The 12,876-nt window shown below is 39.2% G+C and overlaps 2 protein-coding genes and 1 non-coding gene across 3 annotated transcripts; 2 read left to right on the forward strand and 1 right to left on the reverse strand.

The window, feature by feature from the left end:
* Positions 1–2,923, forward strand: LOC118057773 (28 kDa ribonucleoprotein, chloroplastic). Its single transcript, XM_035070473.2, has 4 exons — positions 1–557; positions 1,949–2,050; positions 2,145–2,417; positions 2,518–2,923. The coding sequence occupies exons 1-4, from the start codon at positions 147–149 to the stop codon at positions 2,569–2,571; spliced, it is 840 nt and encodes a 279-aa protein (XP_034926364.1). The 5' UTR covers positions 1–146; the 3' UTR covers positions 2,572–2,923.
* On the reverse strand, positions 2,899–8,858 carry LOC118057763 (uncharacterized). Its single transcript, XR_012170592.1, has 7 exons — positions 8,424–8,858; positions 6,723–7,563; positions 5,825–5,997; positions 5,452–5,536; positions 5,199–5,348; positions 3,562–3,734; positions 2,899–3,134 (listed from the first exon to the last, which is right to left on the reverse strand). It is a non-coding gene; the product is annotated as an uncharacterized protein (transcript).
* A 951-nt stretch (positions 8,859–9,809) lies between these two features.
* On the forward strand, positions 9,810–11,288 carry LOC118057780 (uncharacterized). The gene has a single exon (XM_035070484.2). The coding sequence runs from the start codon at positions 9,810–9,812 to the stop codon at positions 11,286–11,288; it is 1,479 nt and encodes a 492-aa protein (XP_034926375.1).
* The last annotated feature ends 1,588 nt before the right edge of the window (positions 11,289–12,876 follow it).

Below are 12,876 nucleotides of genomic sequence, written 5' to 3' on the forward strand. Positions count from 1 at the left end.
TGGACACAATCTGCCCACATCAGCTTGCACAGCCTCACCCTCCTTCCATTCCCCTATCAGCACTTACTTTCAAGTCATCCCACCCCTTGCCATAACTGAAAAAACCACCACCACCACCACCAATTTTCTTGCCAATTTCTTGCACCATGGCTGCCTCTGCTGCTGCAGCTGTAGGCTCATCTTTCTCTCCCTCATCAATCCACACCCTCAAATGCATGCATGTCAAGCACTGCCCATTTGATCACTCTCTCCTCAAAGTCTCACCAGTTCGCATCACGTTAGCCACGTTATCTCGCTCGAATTATGTTATAGAACCACTTCCACGAGTTGCAGCCTCATGGAGGGTGCCAAGAGTATCCTCTGATGTTGCTCAAGAGGAGGCACCCGCAACTGCTCCTGCGGTGGAAGAAGAGGAACTGGCCTCAGGAGAAACAGAAGGAGAAGCTGATCAGGTCCCTGTTAATACCAAGCTTTACTTTGGGAATTTGCCATATAATGTTGACAGCGCACAGCTTGCTGGGATGATTCAAGAGTATGGTACTCCAGAGATGGTTGAGGTATGTTAAACATCAATATATGATGATATTTGAGGAGGATGATTTTCTTTACTTCACTTAATTAGGATCTGCAGTTGTGGCTAGATTTACCATTAAGACATGAATAATCAAGGCTGCCTATGATGCCAAAGTCTATAGTGGAGTGTGTTCGTCAAACATGCAAGAACCAAATTACTTTGCTAAATGAACTTTCTTGTTGACTTCCTAAAACACGGCTCTGCAATAGCTTGAAAATTCGCTTCCTAATCAGGTGATAAAGCTTGTTTGCTTCCATAAAAAAGAAGAAGAAGAAGAAGCAGCTTGAAATCCCTCAGATAGGTAACTGCTCATTTAGCAGCATAATTTCTTGAGAAATTCACCCTCGAAATCACTTGGACTGAGAGATAGCATGTGCTTAAATTCTACATGGAAACCTGATTGCTTTGGCCGTGTGATCTAGGTGCATGTCTGCATCAACATACCATGAATGAAAGTTCTGGTAACTTCAAACGTAGGGTAAAGGGACAATTCAATCAAAGTAGTGAAATTCCTGTGTTAGCGATCAGTTGAGCAATATTTAGTGGTACATTTAATAGATTGAATGCAACTATATGAGCTTCTTGAACTTGGATGAATGGCACAAGCCTGATAATTCAGTTTTTATCATCTCAACGCACAGCTGTAGGTTGCCTCTTAGAGAAGATTGGATGGGTGAATTGGTGGTTTGTTTGCTATTATTCCCCTTTTACCGTCATCACGAGCTCTCCATCAATCATGAACGTGTTTCAGTGTCCTGGAAAAAACCATGGTAGGGGTGAAGGAGGAGCCACATGTTAGCACTGTGGCAACGGTTCCCTGGTTATGCTACACTCACACGGATACGAAGATGATTGGTAACCAAGTAGGCTCTTCAACATGGACCTATGTGAGAGGAGATGCATAATTGTTGCCAATTAAAAAAAAGGAGGTGCATTATTGTTTAACTGATGATCTCACTTGTTGCTAGTGAAGTTTTACTCCCAATCTTCACTACTTCAAGGGGTTTTGGGAAGTGAAAGAGTGAAATCCGCCTTAATATGCAATAAAGCACAGTAGTATTCATTTTCCTTTGTTTTCAAGACTCCAGAACACCCAAATTAAGATGGTCCCTTCTCTTGCAGTTACTGATTTCATACTTTTTTCACGATAATGATGATTAAACTATAACTGATGGAAACTTGACCGATGTTAACGAAATACTTTCTGAATATTATAGAACATGTGCTTAAGTATTGATTTCTCTTCACTCTTTACCTTGCAATTTGCCTTAATCGCAATGTTACTGCTTGTCATGGAATTTAATTTTTTTTACTGTTGTTATAATTTTTTTTTGTGAGAGCAATTCTTTCACTGACCAAGGAGCATGGCTGCAGGTTCTCTATCACAGAGAAACTGGAAGAAGCAGAGGTTTTGCATTCGTGACAATGAGTAGTATTGAAGATTGTGAGACGGTCATTGAAAATCTCGATGGAAGCGTAGGAACTCTCTCTCTCTCTCTGTGAGTGTGTGAATACTTTAATATATTAGCGAGTCATTTTGCCTCAAGCTTCAATTTTTTTCTTTTTTCAGCAATACATGGGCCGCATCTTAAGGGTGAACTTTGCAGATAAACCTAAACCTAAAGAACCATTATATCCAGAAACAGAATACAAACTTTTTATTGGAAATTTATCCTGGTCAGTAACGTCTGAAAGTTTGACACAAGCCTTTCAAGAATATGGTAACGTTGTTGGAGCAAGGGTTCTATATGACGGGGAGACAGGAAAATCCCGTGGTTATGGTTTTGTATGTTACTCAACAAAAGAAGAAATGGAAACAGCCCTTCAATCTCTTAATGGAGTGGTATAATCTACCTCCCTCTACTCAGTATATACTTTCTGTGTTACTTGCAACATTTGTTTTTGGAAAACAGTTAATCAATGGTCATGTGTTCCTTATTTAGGAACTGGAGGGACGAGCATTACGTGTAAGCTTAGCTGAAGGGAGAAAATCATAAGATGGAGGGTGGAAAAGGTGCAGATTTGAGAAAAGATGATCAATGCTGATAGCACCCAGAAATGGAAGGAAACAGTAGTTAATTTTACTATTGCAATCACTTGGCAACCTGAGATTCTCTTCTCTTTCATGTCTATTGTGTTTGCCCGATCTTCCACTTCCGACTGATGAGTAGAAAGTAGTAACTTATAAAATTTGTCGTGGTTTTGGTAAGGCCATGAATATGCTACGATAAACAGAAAAAATCTTTCTTGGCTGCTGGGAACTGAATAGAGCAGCTGAGAAAATCGTCAGAAAGTGTTGTTAATTTGGCTGCAATTTCTCTCAATTTTAACAACATTTTAGTTTATTCAGTTGGAGCTTATATCTTAATGACATTCCTATTGTCTTGCTTCTGACAAAGCATTCGTAACCATACTCCTCGTCTAGTTTTTATGATGCACTTGAGCATTGGCAGCAGCTACTGCACCTTCATTGTGATTGGGCATCTCAAACTGACTCATGCTCTCTTCTTCATTTTCCTCTGTTTCCCATAGGAAACTAGCATAAGCTGCGAGAACATAGCTGAAAAGAAAGAAATAATGAAACGTCAGGCCAAGAATCAGTCGGTCCTAGAATGTATAATTTAGCTGCCATTCCTATCAAACAATCAAAGCATCTTCCATCATGCAAATCGTCTAGACCAAAAAATTCTTTTGCCAAACAGAATTTACTATAGGGAAAGGAGTGGCCGGTCCAATCTCTAGAACTCAGACTCCTCCATACCATCTTCCCTTTCTTATGGAGTCCCTTCCTTGTAGGTGAGTGTTCGTTTTCTAGATATACTTGCAGAGAGTAATAAAAAAAGAAGAAGAAGAAACTGGAGGTCCGGCATCAACATTTCACATTTTCAAACCAAAGAGCGTGAACTTTGGAACACCGAAGGACCATCTTGCAAACACAAATAAATGGGAAGCCCTCTAAACTCTAAAACATTGAGAAAGGGATGTACCTGTCCGCAGGAGTTGCTTGAATTGATTGTTTAAAGTAACACAAGGCTTTATCATGGTCACGATAAAGTTCCCACACCAATTTTGCATATTGCGACAGGATTTCTCCATCACCAGGATCAGCCAGTATGGCTCGGGAGAAGTATTCCTCAGCCCCTTTAAGGTCTCTCTTGGACTGTTGGTTGAAAACAAATGTTATAGCAAGAATGAAGGAGGAAGAATGACAACTCACAGACTCCAATCTAGGCGTCCACATGAAAGAAGTAAACAAGATAGTAAAAGAAGCACAATGTGCAAAACACTCTAGTCCACAGTGTAGCTTGTTCCCACAAGCAGCTAACCAAGAATTTGCACTGTGATCACCATACCACGCTGCCGGCCTCCTTCAATTTTACATGTGATGTCACTCTAAATACAGAAAACGATCACAAAATCATCCCAGTCATTGTCAAACATATATTTATGATACTCCATTAGAGATTACATAGACACTACTTGATTTTGTATACAAAAAGCCAATAATAGAAGACTTGTATGTATATAACTAAACAAGAGTCCCTTAGATCTGGTTAGCATGTTGATTTACATTTCTGACCATTTGCAGATTTCTTCAGATTTTTTATTTCCTGTACCAAACTGTTGCATCTTTTTACAGAATGACTGTCTTTACCACAATTGAAGTTGTGCCAAATCCTAAGCCATGTCTTCACCTTAACTCGTGTAGTTGCATCCTTGCTTTAATTGCATGTCTATGAGACATAATACATGTTGTGCATGCATATTTGATTATTCTTTCCAACTAGTGTTTTCTAACAGCAAGATTCACGATGAAGTGCAATGACCGTTGAAGGACAACTCCATCCATCATGGGATTCAATAAAGTTTGCTAGGATAGCCTAGAGATGGGACTATACGAATGTCCAAATTGCTAAAAGCGCCGAAGTAACAGATGGATGCATTGAATGACTTTATATCTCTGACTCCCATGTTAAAGCTACATCTATAGTGAATGACTCCTCCAATCCAGGATTACGTGTCCCAGAAAAACAGATGGTTACTAACTCCTACTCCTTAATGGAATGTGTTCCAGATGACATATTGTGAATTATGCAGTTACACATTCATCTCCAATTTAATCTTTGGAAAGATCTATTCCTTAGATCATAAGATGGACTTTCCTCATTGATGATCATTTTGTAGTTGTATGCAATGGTCATGGAAAATTATCCTTAACCTAAGTTGGGTATGCCCTTATCAAACTACTGATCCTCTATTATATCTCTCCTGAGAAACAACGATTTTCCAAGTTACCTTTCCTAACTTGTTTGAAACAGTTTTTCATGCTCGCAAAATATCACTCCAACTACTGAAACTGTCTAAAAGATCACTCCAACTATTCAAACTGTTTAAAAGAATTAAGCAGTCTCGATGCATCAGTTCACAAATATCCCATACAATAGTTTTCTCTGCTTCCACCATGCCTCTCCTCTAGTCTCTAGATAATGGGGTCTGATGGAAATATATCCAGTTATGACTAGAAAGCTCAGACATTAATTATAGATTCTTCTCGTATACTATTAGAAGTATACAACCTGAATGAGCTTATGATGAAGTAAAGAGATAAACTTACAGATCTTACCTGATACAGAAACTCAGCATAGTTTCTTAGAACCAAAGAGTTGCAAGGATTTGCCTCTACCATCGCTCTATAATACTCCTCAGCATCGAGATCCTTGTTGGCATCAGATGCAGCATGGTCTTCCAGATCAATATGATGCTCAGATGGAAGCTGCAACAGTTTAAAATCCTAGTTGGTGGCTAGGTTTTCAAGCTTAGTTGGAACCATACAATAAAGCATTCACAATTTTATGACCAAGAAGAGAAAGTGGCACCTGGATAAATTCTGGTTGAAATGTATTTCCTTCCCCATCATCTTCTATTTCCCAGAGAAAGCTGGCATAAGCTGCAAGAACATTGCTGAAAACATGGAAAGCAAAGTTATGCTTATTCATCTCAAATACAATTCAGGTGCAATCAATTTCAAAGTCCGTGCAGGATGTGGCACTGCAGCTGTTTGCGCCTGGGTGCTTGTTGATGCTTCTCACATCACCATATCAAAAGCACACAAAATGCATCAATTTGGTGCTTTGTAGCGCAAAAGCACTTTGTAAAAGTAACTCCAACACAATAGACATGCCACTATTGATGGGAGTTAGATTTGCAACTCTTTGCAAAGGAGCTAGAAGAAAGCAAGTTCATATTCACCTGTCTTGAGGGGCTGACTGAACTGCACGCTCAAAGTTAATTAATGCTCTATCTTGATCATGGTTCAGCTCCCATTCCAGTTTTGCATACTGCATCAGAATTTCACCGTCTGCAGGAGCTGCCAGTGTTGCAAGACGATAATATTCCTCAGCTCCATGAAGGTCTCCCTTAGACTGTTAAAAAGAGAAGCTTTACAATGAAAAACCAATCATTTTCTTATGGCCTCTACAAAATATAAAGGTCCACTCTCAGAATGCTTGAGGAATTACAATACTGAAGAAAAACACTATTATCAACAAAATGCCTGTCCGAACACTATTCTTACTTTAATGAGATTATTTTATGTCAAAATGCTTCGTTTCCTTAATAAAAAAAATAAAAATAGATGGCCATTCTTACCAGTTAAAAGTAATTTCAGTATTTGATTAATTGTGACGCCATTTAGAAAACGTGGGATCCAAAGTTATGCATAAAACAATAGTACAAAAAGTACTAGCAGAAGCAGAAGCAGGAGTAATTGAAAAAAATAAAAATAGCAGCTATCAAGCCAAGCCAACCTTCCATTCTGCTCCAAATTGACACAGAAGCACCAACAAGATTACATTTCCTTTAGACATTCAAACCTAATGAACATGACTGGAAGCAGACCTTGACAAAGATCTGAACATTAAAACCCAAATATTATAGGACCTGATCATTCAAATTCTAGATCCCATGATTAACAATAAGGAGGTCAAAAGACTGGACAGCTCTTCTGGTAAGCACGGTGACAACTGGTGATGGCTCAAGGTAGGATCGATAGAACGTAATGCATCAATTTCATGACATGAGTTATCTTAAATAGGTATGATGAAGTGAAAATTAGAGTAGAGTCAGAAAAGAAAAAAACTAATCTTGCCTGCAACAGCCGAGCATAGTTTGAGAGGAGCAAAGGGTGGAAAGGATACTCATTAATCATCCTCTTATAATACTCTTCTACATCATCATCTTCATCAAAGTTCGGAAAACTTAAATGAAAACCACCGCCGCCGCCACTATCACCACCGAGATCTATATCATCAATCCCAAGCCCAGCAGCAAGATACAGGGGAGGACTAGCCGGTTCCCTTACTTCTTCAATATCGAAATTCTCAATTCCGTTTGAATCTTGTTCCTGCTCCTTCTCTCCTTCCTCCTCTATTAACCCCATGCTCGTCTCTCCAAAACTGAAGTCCCCGCTACCAATAGATTCTATGTTTTCTCTAATAGTAATAGTTCTCATCAATTCTTCTTCTCTTCCCACATCTGTTCCATTGTGTCCTTCATCCTCTAGTCCATCATTTTTGTAAAATATCGAAAAAGAAGGTGAAGAGTGCAACATTCTATATTGAAATTTCTTTGATGTAGTAGTTGAGTTACGAAATTCTTCTTGATCACAAGAAGATGTATAGACAAAACTTTCCAAATTACTATCGGACGAAGCTCTTCGAAGGCTGTTAATTCGAGAACTACCCTTTTCTTGATCGAGTTCAGACAATGGAGATGAGCTGCTGCGGCCTGATAATGGTGTCTAGTTGAGGTGCTGCAAACCGTGAGGGAATGATAGTTTGTGATCATGAAACACTGGTTGGTGTTTGATGTGGTTGGTGTGGGTGTTGTTAACAGCTTCAAAGTCTCTATTAGGGCCGTCCGAGAAGGGTGAAAACAAGGGTCCAGTTGCAGAAGTTGATGAGCTCCTCAGAAGCATTTTTGCCTTTGACCTTGGACAAATCAGTTTAACAAGAGTTAAAAATTGTTGTACACGTACAGGGTTTTCCCCCCTCTTTGACAAATACAAAAAAGGGATTTCGCATTGTTAAATCTATCTCGAGATTGACCATAAAACCCAAAAACAAAAATTAAGAACATTTCATTTGGGTTGACGACCTCCACACCAAAAATGAAATAGCTTCTGATTTTCCAAAAACAGAAGGGAGGCATATGTTTCATCTTTCTTACAGAGATGATAGATTAACAGTCTGCGCATTAAATTAAGATATTAACCAATTTTTTTAATTGAATCTAAGCAATGCTAAAACAATGAACAAATTTGCAGAACAATATTAATGCTAAAATTATTTTTTCCCCTCTTCTTTGCCTATAATTCAATATACTTTTTGGACAAGGTTCGAACTGAAGACATCGTGGATTAGAATGAAACTACTCATTTGAATTAACTAAGAACATATAGATGACCATAAATGTTGTCACGAGTAGCAATTTCTATGTTGATATCGCTCCAGTTGTAGAATAGTGGTTAATTAGCAAGATGCATGTGAGTGCTTTAGACTTTTAGACCCATTAGCAATGAAAGGTAGCCAGGAAGACTTCACATGATAAATGGCAAGGGTTTTCGTGAGAAGCGTCTCAGCCACCACGGATCTATAGGATACAACCCACGTTTAAGGCCAATTTGTTAAATAGTAGCAGTACGACTCACTTCACTTGTGATTTAATTGTTGCTGTTTTCCTTAAATTTTAACCTGAAAGGAATCCCAAGATTTTCTTGGCTTTACACACTGCCTGAACTAATATGAAGGCATATATATATACATGGATTAGAGAAGAGAAGAAAGCATACCTTGTATCTTGGTATGGTGCAGATGATCTTTCTGGGAATAGGCAAAAGACATGACCACCTCAGTTCTCTCCACTCCTATAGGCTATTGCGGTGAACAACATCCATGAATGCGTGAGAGTTGAGACTTGGAAGAGAGGGGTGGGTGTTTTGGGGCGTGAACTGTGGAGCGGTATATGTAATACGAGCAAGAGCAATGGAATGGAGGTTTCTTCATTGATGGGGCGGGCGGCAGCAGAGCATGGGAACTTGCGCGCGCGCCCATGACGGACAGACCAGGCATTTTAATTTAATTTGATTTTCTAGATGGCACGTGGACTTTATTGAGAGGTGGCAGTCACCGGCTGCCTCCGTTAGGTGTCAACAGAAGAGAGGATGGAGGGCAATGATCCAGCCTCCAAAGGCTCAGATCGACATGTCGTGCTATACATAAATCACACGACCTGTTTCTTATTTGACTAAGAATAACTTGTGGTGTGTGTTCATAATCTTCATTTTTTTTTATTACATATTGGTTCGAAAGGCCTTCGGGCCACCAAAAAGAATAATCTAACCCAGATTTCTAGCACCCTCCTTTACTTCCTTCTCAGGTTTCGAACTTACCAGAGGGACCAACGGCTTCGACATTTCTCTTGGACCATTGTCAATAACCTGATGCCGAGAATCTATAGCTGCAATATAGAGGATTGGCTAACGGAGGAGAAGCCACCATTATTAGAAAACATTAGCGGGTCATGGTGGCGATTTTAGAGAGAAATTTTAGGAACTCGGTATAGGAATTTTAAGAATGTTCTTCACATAATAAATAAATAAACTTGCACAAAAAAATCCGGACTTTTTTTTTTTAGAATAAATCCAGACATGTTGCTTTTACAAAAGTATAAAAATGGCATCAATGACAGCAGATACGTTCTCTAATTATAGCACGTCTAATTATAATGTTGATACTTTGTATTGGAAATTTTTTTAGAGCAAATTAGGAGCCAATCTCCCAACCCCAAAAACTGGAAACCAGCCATTGTTGTCTGACCCGAAGAAACGTAATTCAGGACCTGATCGGACTTAGCTTCATCCCCACCTAACTAACATTTCAAACCTTGTCTCTTCAAACTGCCAATACATTCATCAACCTTGTGATTTTTGCTGCTTCCTGAGTCGTAACCTTAAGAGATGTCTGTCTTCTCCCAATACCCAAAACTGTGTCGTCCAGGTCAATACATTCTATGATCTCTGGTCCGCTTCCTCTTCGTCAGAGATATCTCCTTCCCTTGATGCCAGCCCTCCTTTCGTCGTCCTCTCCTTGGACGACTGTCTGGAGGACATTTTAAATCTCTATTACAATCTTTACAGCAGTAACAACAAACCTTTTTTTTTTTTTATATCATTGCAATGTCTCATGTGATCTTGTCACCCTTTCAACTCCTGGAACTCAATGTCATTTCTGCACAAGATCTCGCCAAGGTCTCACGAAAGATGAAAACCTATGCAGTTGCATGGATCCACCCTGACCGGAAACTTTCGACAAGAATCCACTCTGAGGGACGCAACAATCCCACTTGGAATGACAAGTTTGTTTTCCGCGTGGATGACAGGTTCCTCCATGGTGACACCTCTGCTGTCATGATTGAAATCTACGCCCTGCATTGGTTCCGTGACATTCATGTAGGCACCGTCCGCGTGATTGTTGGGAACCTGATTCCCCCGCCTGGTCCCCACCATCACAACCAATTTCAGATAGGCATGCGCTTCGTTGCTCTCCAGGTCCGCCGACCGTCAGGACGCCCCCAGGGGATTCTTAACATTGGTGTGGCCCTTCTTGATAGCTCAATGCGAAGCATGCCATTGTATTCACAGCTTAGCTCGGCCGTAGGTTATCGTCAACTTATGGGGGGAGAGGACGTGAATCATCATAAAGATGTTTCTGATGTTAGCAGTAGTGGCATCCGTTCCAATCCCCTCTTGCCTCCTTGGCCTCCGAAACCTGAATTAAGACGTACGAAGAGTGATTCAAGTTCCTTGTTTGGGTCAATGGTGATGGAAAAGAAAAAAATGGTGATGAAAGGGAAGGGTGCTTCCATGATTAGTGGCTCAGAATCGGAGGATACGAAGATGATGAATGGAGGGAGAACAAAAGCTAGTTCCATGGTCAGCGGATCAGAATTGGAGAAGAAGAACAAGAATTGGAGAAAAGAAGCCAGTTACATGATAAGTGGCTCAGAGATTGTCAAGAAAGACCAAAATAATAATTTGGTTCTTAGTGATTCAGAGCTTAATGGGGCATTTGCAAAAGCCTCGTTAAGCTCTGAAGCATTAACAAACGAAAGATCTGATGACAAATCAACCGAATTGGATAACATTGTGAAACCTGTACCGAAGTTTCCAGGGTTGGATCTTGGATCTCCGTACAACAACTTCAGGCATGCAACTCCGAAAAAGGCAAATTTAATAAGTAGGCCAGCTATCACCGATTCAGAATTGGGCCCATCACCATCAGAGGTGGCGGCAGTAATGACAAGAAAGAAAAATCGTCGAGTCGTAGAGATAGAGAGTGAGATAATGGGAGTAATGAGCTTGGATGGAAGCATGGAGGGTCTTCAATCTAAACTGGAAAGATGGAGAGCAGAGCTTCCGCCAGTTTACGATGCCAGTGATATCTCAAGTTTTCCTGCTAGCAGCACTTCTAAAGAAAGCAGAATTGTTAAACGACACAACCGCAGGCACAGTGCTGATGATGATGGCACGTTTACTTGCTTCGGTAGATTTTGTGGTTTGGAGTGTTCAATTGTATGTGGTGGCCCTCCCAGGACAAAAACAGATGGGAAGAGGAATCGAAGCTATTCCATGGATAATTTGAGGTATAATGTTTAAATTTACCTGATCAATGACTGATGGGATCGTTTATCTCTGTGATTCGGATTATTCGATCGGTTAAAGTCGGGAAACTAACAGCCTTTTGCTTTAGTGCCTCATGAGAATTAAGGTATCATAAGAGTCAGACCTGTAGCCTCTCCTTAATTTGATATTATCTATGTGCAATGGCACAGTTCGGAGATCAGTTTTATCAGATATGTTGTTGCTGGCTGTACGAGGATCTTGTCACATTCTACTCCTGAAATTAACAATCCTTGCTTTCAGACATTTTCTTCTTCTGGCCAAGAATGTTGTCCCTTTACCTTTGCTCTCCGATTTTTTCTTTTGAATCTTGTTAGATTGAAGAGTTTTTGTTATCTTCAGTGTTAATCAAGCATCACTTTTTAAATACCAAGATCAATTGCCCTGGAATCCTTCTTATTCTTAAGCTAAATGTCATCTCTCCGTATGTGCTCGTCGTCATTCTTGCGCAGGAACCATGCTTTATGTTATTTTCTATGGATCATCATTCCCTATTGTTTTAAAATCAGGTATCAGAAATAAAGATTAATAGAAAACTAAGGTAAGGTTATTTATGTTCAAACGATGTGGGCACAAAACTTTTGATCTTGTCCATTGATTCTCGAGTTCTTGTAATTAATTTAAGCTCCTTTTCTGATACTGTTTGATTTCAAATTAAGGATTCTGCATCAGCCAGCAAAAAGTGCTCTTCAGTGGATTCCATTTCTGATAAGATAAGGAGTAACGCAATAAGGATTCTCTGTGTCGAGAAAATTGTTGCTCGGACACCCACACACAAGACAAGCTCCGGTATAGATCATATGCTATCTTGGAAACATTTTACTATTTTAGAGAATGGACATTCCATGGGGTTTCCTTGTGAAGTAAAGTTAAGTTACCTGGAAATGGGTTGTCAAGAGATGAGTGGGGCTGTGATTTGAAACATGAATCTCATCCCTTTGAAATGCATGCAAATAAAATAAACCAAAAAAACTCTAAAAAATAGACCTAAAAAATTCCACCAAAATAGGTCCAACAAGATTGAAATGGGATTTTTCTAGGATCTCATGCGGGTCTCTTGATATTTTATACTTATCCAATATTTATTATTTTGAGTATAATATAACTCAAAATATCACAAAGGGTAAAATTACACTCCAGATTCTTCTCTTTGCAAAAAGACAAAACTCATGGATTATAAATACACTATAAAACCTCTATTGTATATATATTTTTAGAGCATATCTCTCTAGAATATTATTATATTTCTTCTCTCTAAAAATATATTTATTTAACCATTAAAGAGTCTCCATCTTCACCAAAAAAGATTTTTTACAAGTACTAACCATAAACACCTTGATCTATCAAGTATAAATTATTAATCATCTTAATTAGGGAGAATGAATGAGATTATTATGAACAATTGATTAACTGATTATCCAACCCGGAAGCCCTATTCTTAGGCTACTTAGATTTTTTAGATATCATCAATGACATCGTTTATGAGAAACTGATCAAAAAATCATCATTTTCTAAAATTTGTTTTTAATATTTTCAGGCTTATTACATGGCACACAATCAAGAC

This window comes from Populus alba, chromosome 8, assembly GCF_005239225.2.
Source record: "Populus alba chromosome 8, ASM523922v2, whole genome shotgun sequence".
Taxonomy (NCBI): domain Eukaryota; kingdom Viridiplantae; phylum Streptophyta; class Magnoliopsida; order Malpighiales; family Salicaceae; genus Populus; species Populus alba.